We start from the raw sequence: 18,840 nt of genomic DNA on the forward strand, positions 1-18,840 counted from the left end.
CATTGATCATAGTACCTAGAGAGTCCATTTGGTTGGTGGAGAGGGGGCATTTTTTGAGGGACTGCCATTGTGGCTCACAGACTCTTAGCCAGGTCCAACCTGACCCCAGGATGCAAACGTTCTGGAAAGGGGGCTTATAGTGCCAATCTTCGGGGTGCCCCGAGTCTAACAAGGTCTGAACGATAGGAGGGGTACGATATGCTCCAAGCATTTTTTTAAGATGGTTAGGTCAATGTGGCCACTGAACCAGGCTACAAGCAGAGCCCAATTGCCATGTGCTATGGAGTGGGCCATGCCCCAGACACACAGGAGAACTTGCCAAGGCAGCAGGTCAGACAGTGGCTTTCAGAGACATAATGTCCAGTGGAGTCGGTGGAGCAGGCCATAGTGGCCACTTAGGAAAGCTGGGGGCCCAAGGCATGGCTAACGGTCATGTTGGGGCCCCTTTCCCACAGGTCATGGACTGATTGCCACTTACATGGTCACACTGGGAGGCAAGGGAGGCTCAGAGCCCTGGCCAGTGGCCATTATGGGATGCACACTGGCCACTGGCCATGGCCATTTAACACTCTGAGGCGAGTGAGGTCCGGGGAATGACAAAGAACCTGTCCCGCCCCAGGGGGCACAGGGGTGTTACTTGTCAAAGAAACAGGCCAAGTACAGTGGTCACTGTGGAGCAAGCGGGCCCTTGATAATGGCTAATGGCCACAATCGGTGGGCCACAAGCCATTTCCAACTTTGGGGACTAGTGGCCAGTAGGTCTCACATTCAGATTTCTGGGCCAGTGCTTAAAGCAACGCCCAAGGTAACATGCACCTTGGGAATGGCCACAGGCCATTCACAAGGGGCCAAAGTGGGGATCAGTGGACATGAGGCAGGGCTGAGAGCCAACTCTGTTCAAATGGGTCTCCAGGCATGGGCTGCAACCCAGTTAAAATTGGCTCATTGGTGGTTCAGTGGCTCGTGGGGTAAGGCCAATGACACTGCCCCAGAAAAGCACCTGCTCGTGTCTCCATAAGCTTTAGCAGCTGACACCAAGCAGCACAGGCCTCTGCATTCACTATTCCACCGATTATTTTTCAATCATCAGATCTATGAAGTGTGCTCATCCCTATCAATACACCAGTTTGCTCTATTGCTTAATTGTTTTGTAGCAGCTTCTTCTCTTTCATAAATTCAGTTTCCCATTTTCTTTTTCAGTTTTTTTTTTAAACCCATGACCTTTGCACCTTCTGCTTCCCATGTATTGTCAGGCACCCAATGTCTGCGCCTCCTTCATAGCTTGGTGAGTGATTCATTGTACTGGTTATTATATTTTTCGTCCATTTGTCGACCTCCGAGAGAACTTCACTAAGACAGTGCATAACATATTCCTTTTTTCAATGTCAAAGTTGACAGAACAATGTATTTCCACTACAAACATGTAGATGGCTCTTCTATCTGTCGTCATTTCTCATCACTCGCTTAGAGGGGAGTTACCACCAGGTATTGAGCTTTTTTACTGGTATTGAGACATTAGGTAAATGGTAACATGAAGCCTTTGTCTCCCCAGTCCCATCTTCCAATTCACTTGGGCTTAGTAGGAGACTGTTTCTCAAATACTATCACTATTCCTCAAATACAAGGGGATAATGTTATTTACCCTTTAGACAGTCCCCATCAGTTCTTTGTGTGCTCTCAAGTATTTGCACTGGCTCACTTTCCCACAGTCATTCAGTCTGTTTTCTCTACAGACCCCTATCCCACCGCTGCCCCTGAAGAAGGTCCCACACCCACATGAGGACCAAACATGTTAGGCTTTCTATACACCATGTTTGCAGTATAATACACTAATTAAAAGACTGAACAAATACAGTTTCTTCATGTCGCTAGTTTGTATTATCTTATTGGACTATGGGGCAAAAAGCACACGTGTTGGTTCATGGGCATATCACTTTTCATGACACATCTTCACTACAGCTACAAGTACAGGGTCTGGTGGTAGTTCTGTTTTTATATCACTGTACTTTGTTATTAATAGAAACAAATTTAAAGAGTTCTTTTGCAAACTAACTGGTTACCTAAATATGTAAACACATTTACATGCTACCTTAAATAATATATCAGTGGCACGCCAATTAAAACAAAGACGATGGGGGTCATTACGAGTTAGGAGGTAACCATGCCACTACTAGCGGCATGGTTACCCCCTTACCGGGTACCGGGTCCGGGTTCCTTGAATGAGGAATTACCGGGCCATTCCGACCTTGGAGGGCCTGGTAATTCCTCATTCAAGGAACCCATCCCCATTTGAGCCCCCATAGGGCTCAATGGGAATGGGGAGGGAGCTAACAACGGGCTTGTTAATAACAGGCCAGTTTTTAGCACCCTGGTCTGCTTGCGGGACCCGCTAATGGCGGTAAAAGCAGGCATCCTTAGCGGGTTTCCGCGAGCAGACTCGTAATGCAGCGGTAAGGGGTTGATAGCTCTGGCACTTTTCCCGGCGCCATTAACCCCTTACCGCCACACTGGTAATGACCCCCTATATGTGTTTGTGAAATTAGAAAAACAGCATTTCCATGTCTACTGTCTGAACTTTTTTGTGTGCTTTGCATTTGCTGTAATTGTTATGGGAGAGTCCTTGTGCAAACCTTTCATGACTCGGAGGCTGTATGCACACGGTTCAATGCATATGTGGAATGTTTGTGCTTGAGAATCAGCTTTTCAGGTGCCTGGGTATTGAATGAAAAAGCTGCAACAGTGGCCAGAGTGAAATAATTGCATTATGGCCTTGTCAGTCTCTGGTGCCAATGTGGAAAGTTCTTTTTTTAGTAATTAATTAGTGAATAAATGAATGGCATGAATGGGCAAAGAGTCACTGAAAAAGTACTGAATGGCTTACTACAGTAGGTTTCGACTATCAGAATATATGGGCTCGGGATTTCACAAACACAATAACGTTTATAGTACACAACTGATAACTGTATCAATTCTTTTTTAATCTTTTAGAAAAGTTAATGACGCCAAAAAACAAATGTCTCTACCTGTTTTAGGATACCATCCTGTCCAGAGGTTACAAATATCTGTTCAAAACTGTTGTATATTACAGAAATGGCCTACAGGGGTTTCGCGCTTGTACGCCTACTGGTGTGATCAGAGCTCACGCACTTCTTCAGGGCCTGAAATAGTTATCTTTGACCTCCCTAGTGTTCTTTTACTTATTACAATGAGTGCATAATACACTATTAAGAACATACAATATAGTCATTTAAAATTAAAAACCAATACAGAAAAAGAGAAAAAGATAAATTAAAACAGGAAAAGCAAATAAAATGTTACTTACAATAAAATGATAAACAATATGCAGTTGGCACCATACAAACTAAATTATGTAAGTAATACCCTGGAATCACCCTTGTTCTAGTTAGATACAATGAGCTTGGTTCAGTATGTTGGTGGTATATGTGCGCTTTTATAAACTGAACAGACATTGGTCCTTAAGGGCCAAGATGTATCATGCGTCCAGCGTCTCACTCCAATTAAATGTAAAAGGTATCTTGGTTATATTCCAGATACCTTGTGTCAATATGAGAAAAATGGGTGCCTGCTATGTCTGTATAGCACCCACATACAATATGTCAATTTCTCTTGATATTTCTTATATCTATATTCTTTCTAAGGAGAATAAGTCATTTCATGTAAATTGCTAAATTAGATGTGTATCTTTATAAATGATTGTGTCTCTGGTTTAATAGTACACCAACATTCCATGAATCTTGTTTCTGTACTGTAGCAATCTTCACATAAATCTATGCTTGAGATTTTTGCCCTATTATTGATCAGGTGCCCATGGCAATATGGAGATTTTTACTTTAGTTATTGCACACATTAATGTGTTAATCAAACATTCTACATATCATATATTGTTATTTGAGTTATTGGATCATGTCATAATTAACCATTGCATTTTCTAAATCATTTACAAAATAATGGCAAGTCTAGCTAATGTGTTATTTTACTCACTAGCTTAGTGCTAATGGCTTAGGGTGTGATTGCCGCTCGTGATCCTGGCGGCAGATTACCATCTGGATGAGGGTCATATTGCCATCTGTTTTGAACTTTCGTTCACTGGGAAGAAAAACCTAAAAAATGCTTACATATTCCTTAGGCATGCAATGATGTACTTGCAGATGCCATAGAATTGGACAAAAGGTCTTCTTGGAAAATCATCCACCATTTTCAAAAGTGCTAATTTGTCAAGGGAGCGTTTTCTTCCTTTTTAACCGTTCCTTTTCCTATGCCTTGGGTAGTGGCCTAATTATGTGTTCATGTTTCTATTAAGAGCAGAATAAAGATGATATAGCCCTGACTACCGTAGTTTCTGTCATCCAGTTTATGGATACACTCTATCTAATGTATATATTGCCTTACTGAGTAATCTTTATTGTGTGGCAATAATGATGTATTCCACATTCTGTCCAATTGCCTTGCTTCAGATATCAATTAGGTAGGTTCTTGTAAATTATAATAAAATTTTTGTATTCAATTTAATTCCTGAGAGAGCAATAGTTAATTCTTAATTCATTGTCACAATAAAGTCCTTCAGTAACAGCTATCAAAGAATAAATGTAATTTGCTTCTCCTTGACACATTTTCAATTCTCTGTCCCCTCCTCATTCAGCCATCTTGATTGTTGTAATACCCACACATCTGATGTTGCTAGTTGTGCCCATATTGTTTTCCATTTTCCAATGTTGTCCCAGAGGATATTTGATGTCTTGTTTTCTGATTGTGACTATATAGCCTAGTTTTCATTTGTCTTTTGGTGCTTCCACAGTTTCCAACATGTGTATATTATGTAATTTACCACATACATACACCCGAAGTTAATGGATGAATTGTTCTTAACTGAATCTACTCTCAAATGTTCAAATCTGATCATTTCGTTCAGTGCTAAATTTGCATAAATGTAAGTTTCTACATCTATAAAAACCTGTTCTTGGGGTGTTGAGCCAAGTGTAGTTGTTTCTTTGCAGTACTTAAGGTAACTAGGTGACATCATATTTTGCAGTGTATTTGCTTTGCTGTACAGTATTGCTGGCTTCGTGTCCAAGTAGTTGACTTGATCTTTGTGTCTCAAAATCCTCCAGTGTTTATTCCGCATATTGCATACAACATTGTTCTTTTCAGTGTAACTGGTTAAAAAAAATGTTTCATCTTGGATTTGTTTATCCTTTTGCCTATTAGGGGTCGGAAGGTCTCTTTCATTATTCATTCAGACAACTGAAAACGAGCATATACGAGCACATGAGTACTTTGAGAAAACAAGACACCCTGATTCATGGATTATTTGCGCCGAAAAAAACGGGATTTGTGCGCCATTCTGCCCGCAAATCCCCATTTGTTAAACAGGGATATGCGGGCAGAATGGCGCACAAATCCCGTTTTCTTTGGCGCAAATAATCCATGAATCAGGGTGCAAATATCCTCTAGGACAGGGGTCTGCAACCTGCGGTTCCCCTGAGTTTATGGACTACAACTCCTTTGATCCCTCACCATTGGCTATGCTGGCTAGGGCTGATGGGAGTTATAGTCCAAAACATCAGGACAACCAAAAGGTCTCTGTTCTACTTTTTTGCAGAAGCGGACAGATATCCCCCAAAAATTAGGCAAAACCATCATATCCAACTAGCACATTAGTTACAACCCTAATGGTTCCAAGGTATTGCTTCCATAATTTAGTTTATATTGTATGAACTGCATGTTATCAGATTAATTTAACTTCCATTTTTTATTTGCTGTTCCTCTTTTAATTTTACTTTTTGTTTTGTTTTTCATTTTAAATTACTATATTTGTTTTAATAGTGTGTTATGTATTCATTGTAATATGTACAGGAACGCATAGAAGATCATTTTAGGCCTTAAAAGAAGGGCTTAAATTCTGACCATATCAGTAGGGGGGCGGCCGAGAAACACCTGTAGACCGTTTCTGCAAAACGCAACCGTTTTATAGATTTTTTATAACTTCAGAACCGGATGGTATCCTAAAGCAGGAAAATACTTTATTCCTTTGGCTTTATTAATCTTCCTTTGAAAGAATAAAACAGAAATCATACGATGATTACTATTGTACTACAATGCAGTGTTAGCCCAATTCCAAACCGTGTATTCTGACAGTCTAAATGTAATAAGACATAACAGGGCAAGTGCTAAGAACTGAGGCTACTGCATAGGACATCGGTCTCGAATTAAAATCTGTGCCAAATATATAGCCTTTGGTAAGCATTAAATACCCTACCGTGCAAATAAAATGGGGGTTGACGTGTAGAAATGTCACATACTGCTCAAATCTCATGAAAGTATGCCTGTGTTCATAAAGAAACCAGTCAAGCTGTTACCTTCTAGTATTTATTTCTGTGCCATATGAGAAGTAATACTTATAATAAAAGTAAAACTTTTCTTGAGCGAAAATATTTGATGTGATTATATCCTGTGACTTTGCTGCTTCAACGTATCATAAATGCAGCAGAAAAAGCTAAAAGGTAGACACACACTGCTGTCAGCGATTTTTGTTGGGGAAGAATGAGAAAACACAAATAAACACAGCCTGGGATTTTTGTTAAAAGCACTGGAAAACCAGCAGTAGAATTAAAAAGAAAAACATTGAAAACAGGAACCCATAAAAATACTGTAATTCACTGGCAACACTGCGTGTGTCTCTCATCTATAGTGTTCGCCTTTAGGTGTCTAGCACAAAGTGGCACAGGAAGCATGAGTTGTCTGCAGTTTTACCCTTTGAACTTTCATCTGTTCAGCAGTTCTGTGAAGCTCCCTCAGCTGCTCCTCGTACAGGGCCCGCAGACCGGAAGGCCGCAGATAGCGGTTTTGCAAAGCTTCAATCTCAGCCTCCAATGATTTGTTCTGCTGCTCTAAATCACGCACCTGTAGAACAAGAGACGATCGTATCTATCACAAATGATACAGGTTCCCATTTTATGAAGTGAATTCATTATGGCTTTCACCCCTGCAGTGGGGAGCGGCCATGGCAGGTAACGGCCCGCGAGCCGGAGCCTAAAATGGCCTCGGTGAGGGCTGAGGGCCATTACCAGCTTGGCCACCCCGCACTCTGACTGGGCTACGAATGTTTTTTTTTCTCCCTCAGGATATTTGCTCGGTTTGGACAGCCAATCTCCTCAGCATAGCTCTCAACCATTTGTGTTGCAAAGGCCGGTGAAACGCCCTTTGGAATGAATGGCCGTGCAGGAGGCTTGGCGGGTGAGTCAGCCCTTTACAAGCCAAAACAAAGGCGTGTGAGCTGAGAGCTATGCCTCAGGGAAAAAAAAGATGGCCACGCCATAGTGAAACCATTTCCTTAGCGGCAGCCGGAAGATGGGAGGAGCGCTGGGACCAGAGCACAAAGCTCTGGTCCAGTAGGTAAGTGGGAAGGGAGGAGCTGCCACCTGGGGAAGAGCCTCGGGTGGCTGGAACAGCAAAACAGAGACTGTGGGCCTCACCAACCGGCAAAGGGACCCAGGGAGCTAATTACGGTACTGCAATTTGCGGTACCGTAATTAGCGCCTTCCCCATTCCCATTATGCCCTATGGGGCAAAAATGGGAATGGGGAAGGGCAATGGTGGAAGGGGGAATTACCGCCCCGCCAACCTTGGAATGGGGCGGTAATTCCCCTTCCCACCAAGGCGGTACCGGTAAATTACCGGCATGAAGCATGGCGCTAATAGCGCCATGGTTTACCGACTACCGTGTAATGAGGCCCTGTGTATTCTCATCCGCTGTTCCAGCCACCTGATTGGCTAAACTGTCTTCCTTGGGTGTGAATAGTCAGAACACAAGTGCCTGAACTATTCATCGCTTTGCTGGATGCTACAGCATTACCTATTCTGCTATTCACAATGAAACACATGCCATATTTACCAACATGACCCATTCCAATCTGTATGTGCATCCAGTCCTGTTTTTTTCTTTGCATTCTGGGATGTGTAGTTCCACGTTTCCCATTATAATAATTGGACTACAAGTCCCAAAATGCAAAGAAAAAACAGGACTAGGTAAGCACCTACGGATTGGAATGGGTAATGTTGGCAAGTATGACATGCTCATGCAGACGATCTTTTCAGCAAGTCTTTACAATATTACCTTTTCAATGTACTTGGCCAGTCGGTCATTAAGTGTGATCATCTCCCGCTTTTCACTGCTCCGCGTGCTCAGAAATTCCTGGTTTGCTGCACTGGCTGCCTCTAGATCCACTGCAGCCCCCAAGGAAGAATCAAAGCACAAGGTCCCCATGCTGCAGGAAAAGAGAGAGAGCATTCATTTGGGACAACGCAAACACAGGCGGGTGCAAAGATGGAGGAATTAGGCAGGGACAACAGCCTGACATTCATTTTAATGTTCTCATGCTGTGAACTGAGCTATGTTCATCAAACATGACTGACCGATTTCTAAAACCTCAAATGCGTCCCTGTCTCTGCACACAAACATCATAGCAAAGTCCAATGTGGAGCCACGTTGTAGCAACATCTTCAACTAAAATAGTCATAGATGCTTCTAAGCGTGCATGCCTGCCTTACAGACTGAATAACTGAGGCGAGCATTCTTGTACACTTCAAAACACGGTGCGGCAAAGCCAATAGATGGTGCTTTGTTCTAAATGTAATATTTGTATTTGCATTTAGACGTAAATTAGAAGCCAAACATTATATTCCAAACATTAACAAAACATTATAGTGGCAGTCAGTTACAGATATTTGCAACACAACAAGGTAATCCTTTGCACAGATGCTGGAGACTCCAGAGATCAAAAGCCGAACCCTCTGTTCATAAAAACACAATATCCAGTTTAAATCTCAATTTTCAGAGGTTGTTTAGAAAAAAGGTTATCATGTCATGTTATATTGCTAGTGCTGAGTTCGACTATGCACAAGACAAGAGATTCCATGGAATTCCTCTGTATGCAGCATTACCTTACACGCCGCAGTTCAAAGTCATACCAAAGGAACCACACACACTGACTGTGATGAAATGGATTCTGCTCTGCAGGAATACAAGGATGACTAGGGTATAATGGCCCAATCATCCATCACACTTCTACAAACCAAAACCCACCACAATCATAAACGTAAAACAGGGGCAGTTCAGAGATATACCGCCTTTCCCTTTTCTGGTAACATGGAATGAAGGAAGGCTATGCTCTTAAGAGGGGTATGAATGTGATCCAGTAGTGACCCAAACAACACAGTAACACAGTTCAAAATAAAGGGAATGTCCAATCAAGGTTATATAAACATACATACTTTAATGAAACACACCATTTGCAACAGAACGAAAATAGAAACATGGTACATAAATCCACCCCTGTGAGAGACAAAGACGAAGCAACAGACTGGAAAAAGTAGCCTTCAGAGCGTGGGTAGAGGAGTACAATATACTGGCAAATGCCAACCATCAAAGGATATGTCTTTGGTGAAAGAAGGTCCTGATTTGACCTAACCATTCTTTAGGGTCCCAGTGGACCGAGGGCATCATTCGTAGTCAAGAGTACCTGTGTCAGTTCTTGGGTGGGTTGACAGTGTTGAACCCGGTGTTGAACGTTAATACGAGCAGATCAAGGTTAGTCTGAGCACGTTGGATCATATGGGCCCAAGCAGCAAGCAGGCATTAAGTAGGGGCGAATGTGGTCGATCTGTGCAGTCGAATTTGGGCTCTCAATGATGCAGGTCGGGGCAGTCCCAGGATCCCTTTGCAATTGAGCCAGGCCGAGTCAGGTTTTAGCCCCTGCCAGGGGTTGATACATGATGCTCCCGCACTTTAAGTCAGCTGGCAGCAGTCGACGAAGTGGTGATCTTGGGGGCATCTATGTGTAGGTCAGTGAGGTGGCAATTCAAGGGCTAGCTGGGTCAATCCGTGGTTCTAACCCCTAGTCAGAGTCAGCGCGTGACTCGCCAGTGATTGGAATCGGATCATGGCATTGAGTAGTTAGTAGTAGGAGAGTTATGTAGCTCACATGGAAAAGTCATCTCTGATGACAGCAAGGTAGCCAGAGGACCGGACCAGTTGAAGCTTCCTGTTCTGCCACACCAAACTGGTCTCTGTGTGTCACTGCACCTTGAATGAGAGGGAAGTATGTTGTGTTTCTTCAGGATAGCACTTAGGTTTTCATTGGAGATCCATGCTGATAGTATAACTGCAGATTTGGTCTACCCTCTTTTAAGACTCATCAGACCACATATGCCCTTTTTGCTATTGCCAAAATTGCCCCACCTTTCTCTTCCATAAAGTACACTAATAAACCTCTCGATATATAGCAACACTCTTGTTCACAGTATACCTACTCATGCATCAATCTTCTTATTGTAATACCCTAGTCAATCTCTTCATTTACCTAATCCCATTTTACTTTATTCAAGGCAAAACACTTTGTAGGCCCTGTTCTCTGATAAGCTACACCTGGATTATTTTGTTTCAAATTGGAAGGTGTTAACCAAAACCTATGAGAGAGGGTGGTTATAGACTTGACAATTACTTTACATGTGTGGTACTGGGTGGTGTCGATAAGCAAAGCATCAATATATCTGTCCAGAAACAACACCAAGGAGAGTTATGTAGCTCACATGGAAAAGTCATCTCTGATTACGGCAAGGCAGTTCCTTGAAATAAAGCTTGCTGCTGGGTTCTGCCATGTATTCTGGGTATTTTGTGAATAAATAAATGCTTAAGCACAAAGGTCATGTTGAGAAAACGTAATGTCATTTAATGTAATGTTATGTAAAGTGGTCTTCATTAAGGCCCTTCTGCCATCTTTGGTCGACTCAATGAATACGACTGTATAAGTAACGAGAAAGGAGGAGTTGTTAGTGGGATAGAGGAAGAGGCGGATGCAAAACTTGAGGTCTTGATGAGTGCAGGTGGGAGGTACCCAAGTCCTAAGTGCCCCTCTGTTTCAATGTGTTTGGCGTTGAGACTTGAGAATATATTTATCTGGGGATGAAGGCCCAAGGTCTGATAAATTAAAGTTTTCCTGGTATGGGTTTACCATTGATGTCTGGGTTGAGGTAGAGCTAATGATGTGACTTTTATCATAGCTCAATTAATGTTGTTGTGGTAATTGATAGGTCTGAAGTGGCCATTTAGGGCGATTTATCTGTGTAGTGCAAGCTGGTTAGAGATTTTAAAGTGAAGATGGGTAGTCACTGAGATGAGAGGAGAAGACAAATGAGCGGTACATGTAGTAGGGTGAAAACCTTTCAGCGCCTTCCAGAGTGAGTTAGTTGGCACTGTCAGGGGAAATGGTTAGAGTGGTCCGTTATGTTATGTTTCTATGCTTTTATAATGCAGCAGATCACCACCAAGTAGTTTCAAAGAGCCTACGATTGTCTATTGAGTGGCCTACTGTGCCCCCTCAAAGGGCCTCATTACACGGATGGCGGAGAACCATGGCGCTATTAGCGCCATGGTTCATGCTGGTAAAATACTGGCACCGCCTTGGCAGAAAGGGGAATTACCGCCCCATTCCAAGGTTGGCGGGCGGTAATTCCCCCTTCCACCATTGCCCTTCCCCATTCCCATTTTTGCCCCATAGGGCATAATGGGAATGGGGAAGGCGCTAATTACGGTACCGCAATTTGCGGTACCGTAATTAGCTCCCCGGGTCCCTTTGCGGGTTGGTTTTTAACGCTTGCAAAAAGCAGGCGTTAAATTCCCCAACCCGCAAAGGGACCTCGTAGTAAGGTGGTAAGGATTTACCGGTAAAATACCGGTACCGGTAAATCCTTACCGCCATCCGTGTAATGAGGCCCGAAGTCTGTCATATGTTTGTGGCAGAATGTGTTTTATTCCATTTTAGTTGCATGGAGTTCAAACCGAATGAGTCTGTCCTCCAATAGTCTTTTGTTGAGAAGTGTGGTTCCTAATATGTCCATGCAATTTTAGGGGATGCCTTCCATTATTAGGTCCAAATTGCTGTGAGTAGGTGTATAGTTGGTTGAGCTAGTTGCTGGTCTTGTGCTAATTTTAGGTAAATAGGTTTTGGTGCTGACCTCATCCTGGTGTTAGTGGAATAGCCAGGTTTTTAGCAATTTTCTGAAGATCAGGTGGTAATCTACTGCGCGGATGTGTTTGGACAGAGAGTTCCAGAGTTTGGTTGAGAGGAAGGAAAAGGAGGATTTCCTGTGTCATGTTTGGTTGAAGCGTGTCATCGTTACTAATTCAATGGTGCTGGATAGAAGATCTTGCAACAGGTGGTGATGGAGTCAGGGCCTATCCAGTGAAAGGTGCAGTTGGCAATGCACATAGTTTTGAAGCGAATCCTCCGTTTGGGAGTCAGTGTAGTGTATGGAGGGCTAATGTGTTAGTAGCTTTTTGGTCTACATAGACGTCTTGCTGCCGCGGTTTGGAGTCTTGGAAGTCTGCAGACTAGATATTTTAGGATTCCAATGTTTAGACTGTTGCCACAGACCAATTTTGAAAGTAAAGAGAAGATTGCAGTTGTTACAGGCGTGTTTGGTGATAGATAGAGTTGATGAGGCGGTATCACATTCTAACATTTTCTTTTCATGCTGCTTTGTGTCAAAGAAAAAATCTTGGTTGTTTGTGTCTTGGTGGTGGCCTTCCAAGGACTCTGGGTTTTTACATTCATGGTTGAAAAGTCTCAAGAGGTTCTTTGTGTGTTCAGGTTGGTCTTCCCGAGTCTAGCAATGATTGGTGGTACAGTGTGGTTTCATAATGGAAGTGTAATCAGCACCTGGGGTGAGATGATTAGTCTCTCAGATGGTGGAGGTCCAGTGGTTGAGGGTGAGCTTCTTTGAAAATTGGAGAGTGCTTTTGTTTTACAGTAGTCATCTATGTACCGAGTTGATGGTTTCTGGTGAAACTTAGTTGTATGTTGCCAGTGCAGGTAGTTTTTTGATGAAGTAACGTAGGAAGAAAGCTGTCAGGGGTCTTTTGGGGCGGGTTGATAGGTATACTTCTAATGTCTCTTGTTGTTTTGGATTCCTTGTTTTTCTTTGCTCTTCCTGCTATCTTTCCGTCCCCCACACCGCAGGCATGATGTGGTCCTGCTGTTTGATGGGCAGGTGTGGATACCGGTGTCCAATAAGACACACTTTTGTGAAGTTCCCTGACTATTGGATGTGCACTTACCTTTTATAAGCCTGGTTGATAAGGCTTGAGCTTGCTGTGAGTCACAGTAAAACAGGGGAAGAGAGCTAATCTAGGGCAACCACGATGGGTTTAACTAGGAATGTCACAACCTAATGTTCACAGGGGTGACCAATTGAAGTGCAGTTGATAATAAAATGATCTATCTGTATTGGATTAACCTAGTATTGCAACAATTACTTTAGCAATGCACAGAAAATCAGTCTGGCAGAGTACCAAGTCATTTGGTAATTGCAATAATTGATCTGGGCAATGAGAACCCACATATAGTTTGGCAATAACTACTCTACCTGTGCAAGGTTAATGTAGTAGTGTAAAGAATATTATGCATTAAAGGAGTAAGGTACAGTTGGCAATAACTAATTTCACTGTGCCAAGATCAGCGGTCAAATCAATTGTGTGCTGCATAATGAGTAATGTTGTGTAGTCATAAAGCTAATTGGACAGTAGCCATTCCGGCAGTCCAACCATTCATGTGGAGGTGCAACAACTTCATTTGATTCCAACCAATGGTGTACAGTTGGGCAATGATTATTCTAGCAGTGCCATAATATTAAACAAATCAACATATGCAAATAATGAATATGGCCATGCAACAAGTTAATATAGTTATGCAACACAGATTATAGTTCAGGTAAATCTTTTTATACATGTATTAATGTATCTAAGCTGCAAATTGATATAGCTGTGCAACAATTAATCTAACAGCGAAACAATTACTTTAGGCGGCCAAGGGGCGAGGTACAGTTGGACAGCGTTTACTCTAGCTAAAGGTACAGTTGGACAGCGTTTACTCTAGCTAAGCAGCAATAGCTCTGTCTATGCAATATTTAATCCTGGAGTGAACAAAATAATTGGGGTAACATGGGAGTGAATTACAGTTAGACTGCAATTAAACTAGAAATACAGAAATAGAACTAGCAATGCAACAGTTAATCAACCTGTATTGTAAACAATACAGTTATGACACAATGAATCTGTTTATTCAATAATTAATCTAGTAACTCATCACATTAATATAGCTATGCAACAAATAATCTGGCTATGGAACCATTAATATAGGCCATCAAGGAGCAATGTTCAGTTGGACCACTGGTCTAGCTATGCATCAATGAATCTAGCTCTGAAACAATTAATAGGGCATGCAACAAATTAATATAGCTATTCAATAATGAATCTACCGGAAAAGTCCAAAATGACCGAAAAGAAATTACTGAATGGGAGATTAGGTCGAAGTTTGATCAAATCCCCCATTCGGTGGCATTATAGTGAACAAGGGCAGGGAGGGCTGCAGGGGTGTACCCCGCACCCTTGTTAACTATAATGTCTGCAGGGGTTGCAAGGGTATCCCCCACAGCCGTTGCGTAAAGCAAAAAAAAAAGTAAATGACCCTGCAGCGCCGGTTCCTGATAACGGAAGTGAATGGGAACAGGTGTTACAGGAACACAGCGAGTCGTAACACACAGACAGAGAAGTGTGTCGCTGCAAGGTAAGTAAGGGGGGGGGGGGGTCGTAGTGGGTAATGGTTTTTATATGGGTTGTTTTACAGTAACGGCCAAACCGTATTTTCGGCCAAAACATATACAGTCTTTTTGACGCGTTTTTTTCCTTTACGGTAAAACAACCCAAAATCAATCTACCTATACAATGATTAATCAATCTATGCATACATTAGCAAATGTGTGCAATCATTATTGTAGCTGTGTAATAAAATAATGTAGCTATTGTGACGATTCACAAGGTGTCGTCACTTCTCCCCAAGGGGAGCCCCTTCTCATGAGGTGAGGCTGCTACCCGATAGTCCCCATACAGGTGGTTTAATGTGGGAGAACCTCATGGTGAGGGTCTCCCTCATTGGCGACAAGGAAAACCATTTTGGGATTAACCCAGGAAATAAGAAAAAATCTCCACATTCTCTAGCCCATCCTTCCCTTCCCAACCTTCCTGTTGAAAGTAGAACTATATACTACTGCTCCCAATACAGGTACTAAGATGATGTGGCCACGAGGAGGCATAGATATCAACCTGTCAAAAGTAACAAGGGACTTTGACGGCCCGCCTCTCAAGAACGGACTACATTGTATAAACACGGACAAAGGGGACTGATAAAGTCATCAACCCCCGTGTAGAGCTCAGCTGCAGCGCATGCTGGGGGAAGCAACAGACGGAGAGAGCGGAGGACAGCGGCGGTCGGCCGCACGAGTCCTCACAGGGTTCTGCATGAACGGACCTGTGCACAACGCTAAGGGCAAGAGGAGTCGGGCGGCCCAGCAGATGGAGACGCCGCAGAGCCACAGAAGCAGATGGGGAAAGCCTTGCCAGCCATGAAGACAGACCGCCATCCCTGGAAGCCCTGGTGAAGAGTCTGGGACCCTGTCTACCATGACAGTGGGGAAGAGAAGCCCACTGGCCACCAGGGAAGGGTCTGGGACCCTGTCCATCATAACAGAAGACAGGAGGAGACTACTGGCCATACATGAAGGGTCTGGGACCCCAACAGAAGTAAACCAAAGCATTGAGGAAGTCTTCCTTATTGTAGTGGCGGAAATTAATCCATTAGTTACAAGAGAAGGATCTGGGATCCAAACAAGATTTGGGACATTGTTGAAAACATGTCACAGAGGCAAAGTGAATATCAAGAGGAAAGCAGTAAGAAGGAATTGTATCAAGCTATACCAGGAGAAGGCAGTCATTCTCCTGGTACCATAGCAGAAGTTGTGATAGAGATGCCAGGGGAAGCAAGTAATTCCCCCAGGCGTTGTGTTGTACTGTGCCAAAATATAACAAGGGAAGGGAGGCGTATTCTTGGTCTTGAATAGAGAGATGTGCTGGAGATGCCAGGGTAAGGGAGTGATTCCCCCTGGCCTTGTGTTGGACTGTGCCAAATCAGACCCAGAGAAGGGAGGCATTCTCATGGTCCTGAACTGAGAGGTGAAGAAGCTAGTGGAAGGGAGTCATAATCCCTGGCCTTGTTGTAAATTGTACCAAACCATACCACGGGAAGGGAGTCTTTTCCCCGGGTCCTTTGGAAGTTGTACAGAGTCACACCAGGGAAAGGGAGCCATTCTCCTGGAGAAAACATTGTGTAAAGCCGGTCTGAAACCTGCAAGCCTGGGAAAGGGAGTCATTCCCCCTGGCATATTTGTTTTGAAGGAACATATTGTTGAACTCCATCCAAGAAACAGGAGAAGGGAGCTATTCGCCTTAAAGAAGGAACTTTCTGTTAGTTACCTTTTTAGTTGTAGTGTAATGGACCTAAGTAGGTTTTGACACAAGACAGTAGAATTTCCTTTGGCGGACGTTCTTACAGACCCTTTTAGTATTAGTGTTGAGGCAGGGAAACCCCTCCTTCAATTCAAAATAAAATTCTGTAACCACAATTATGCAACCTTTGTGTCAGAATCCTTCTTTGACACCATTACATATGGTGTCAGCGGTGGGCTCTAACCCAGTTGACACAAATTGGGGAACCCTGAATTACTCCAAATTGAGCAGTCAGGCCACTGGTCGTACTATAGCTACTAGTGAATCTATAGGTTTTGATTACACAGTAGTCGGGATATCTCTATCAAGGTGGGTGAATGCCAGTTGATCCTCACAGGATTCATTTGACTGCCTCCTAAGTGTACTTATATCCGCCTAGTGTCCAAATCTGGGTTAAGCTGGAAATACGGTCTGGGCGTAAAGGCTGTAGTAATAGAACCAGATTGCTGGCATGACAAAGCTCTTAATGCAGAATAATGGGAATCGCACTTAACATGTAAAAACTGGAGAGAAAGTTGCCCAAGGAATTTTAGAGGCGGTCCTCTTTCCTAAACCCGTAGAGGTTCAGGAACAAGAACTCACAGAAAGGTGCACTAAGAGTTTTGGAGAAGCTGATGAGGAACCCCGTTCTATTGTAACACCAAGAACTACAGGGGAGGATACAGAAATAATTCCTGACCTAGCTTTCGCTCAGCGAAATTATACTTTTCTGTCACAAGCCTTCTCAAAAGTAGTGTCTGAAGAAGAAGGACGGTCTAAAGACGGGCCATATTTTTCTCAAAAAGATGGCCTGTTGTATATCGGAGACCTTACCAACAAAGGGGTAACCAGAACCCAGATTATGGTCCCTAGAAGTCATAAAAGGATTGGCCTCAAAATGGTTCATGCCCATCTGACTTCAGGACACCTTGGGATGACCAAACCACAGGGTCAGATTATTAACAGGTTTTACTGGCCCAGGGTTTACGCTGATGTTAAATCCATCATAGCTACTTGCCCCCTATGGCAGAAATCAGCTTCCCGCTCTCCTCCAACCGCACCACTACAACTCCTCCCTATAATAGAGGTAGAATTTTCTAGAATTGGTATGGAAATCATGGGCCTATTGGCCAAGTATATTCAAGTAATTCTAGATTATGCAACCCGGTATCCGGAAGACTTCACGTTGAGAAATAACACCTCACAACAGACCCTTAAACATCTAACCCCTTTTCTGTCACGGATAGGTTTCCCAAAAGAAATATTGACCGACCAAGGGAGTACCCTCTATGTCTAAGTTCATGGCGGAAGTAAAGAAGATTTTAAAGATAAAAACCCTACACACCTCTGTGTACCATCCTCAGAAAGACAGCTTAGTGGAACATTTTAATAAAGCACTGTAACGCACACCTGGTATCCACGGGGACGCCACCCAATGTGGGTGGACTGCTTCCGACCTTGGACCCACTCCCATGGACTCTTGTTCGGCTGAGGACCAAGTCTGAAAACAGAGGAGTTTAGGTTTTAGCTTATAGTCTCTTTAGCCCGTAGCCCACCTCCCTTGTGGACCCAACAACCCCTTACTGCTCTCCTCACCTTGGTTTTTGGTATGGTGCATTCTCCGTTCTGCTGTTCTGTGCAGGGGTGCGCTGTGGATGGGCGCGTCGCAACCTAGTTGCTTCACTGGTGCGGGCCCCTAAGAGTCCAGAGCTGCTGCTGTTGGCAGGTATGTCCGCTGTTTTGACAGCTTGTCCTTTATTTGTAATTGCCCCCATTAATGTCTTTCCTTCTTTTTTAGGTGTGGAAGGGGTTCTTGTGATACCGTGCTGGCTGGGGCTGTGCACAAGATGGTACGTGAAAGAGCGGAGCGCGGCGCTATGTGCTTTTCTTGTGCTAACCTGTTTGTTGTCCCTTTCTTGCAGGCCGTCGTGAAGTTCTGGACTGTATGCTGCCGAGAAAATGGAGAGCGGTGAGTAAGGTGTTGTTCGAACGGCCTTCTAGCACTTATGCATGTTGAACAGCCTTTTCTTTCTTCTTGCAGGTCGTTGAAAGGCCCAGAATGGACGTGGAACAAAAGCAAGTCCAATTCAGGTAGCGTGCACCTTTTGATTGTTTTTTAAATGTGAAGAATAAACACTTACTAATGCTGCTTTTCTATTCTCCCCAGGTTGCGTCTCAAAACTGGTAGTTGGGAGCCTTTTCACAACGCTGGTCTGCGTATTTCTTTTGGCGGTCTTTGGCTTGACGTAAATGTTCGACGTCTCTTGTGAAGGCCTGAGAAATGTTGGTGTGTAAGGTTTTGATGGCCGGCATTTCCAGAGTTGTGGCGACGTCCAGTTCGGACGTGCGTGGATGTATGCCGTATATTGTGTAAAATGGGGTCTGTCCTGTACTGCTGTGCAGGGAATTATTATAAGCATACTCGGCAATCCACAGAAAATCTT

At 43.4% G+C, this 18,840-nt stretch overlaps 1 protein-coding gene across 1 annotated transcript in view; it reads right to left on the minus strand.

The window, feature by feature from the left end:
* The window catches only part of LOC138453489 (desmin-like), a 113,102-nt gene that overhangs the window by 62,238 nt on the left and 32,024 nt on the right, over positions 1-18,840 (minus strand). Inside the window, exons 2-3 of the mRNA XM_069606394.1 lie at positions 8,135-8,285; positions 6,772-6,921 (exon numbers count right to left, since the gene is read on the minus strand). Coding sequence (XP_069462495.1) covers positions 6,772-6,921; positions 8,135-8,285 — 301 coding nt within the window. The remainder of the gene's footprint in view (positions 1-6,771; positions 6,922-8,134; positions 8,286-18,840) is intronic.

This window comes from Ambystoma mexicanum, chromosome 4p, assembly GCF_040938575.1.
Source record: "Ambystoma mexicanum isolate Mex_15411 chromosome 4p, UKY_AmexF1_1, whole genome shotgun sequence".
Taxonomy (NCBI): Eukaryota; Metazoa; Chordata; class Amphibia; order Caudata; family Ambystomatidae; genus Ambystoma; species Ambystoma mexicanum.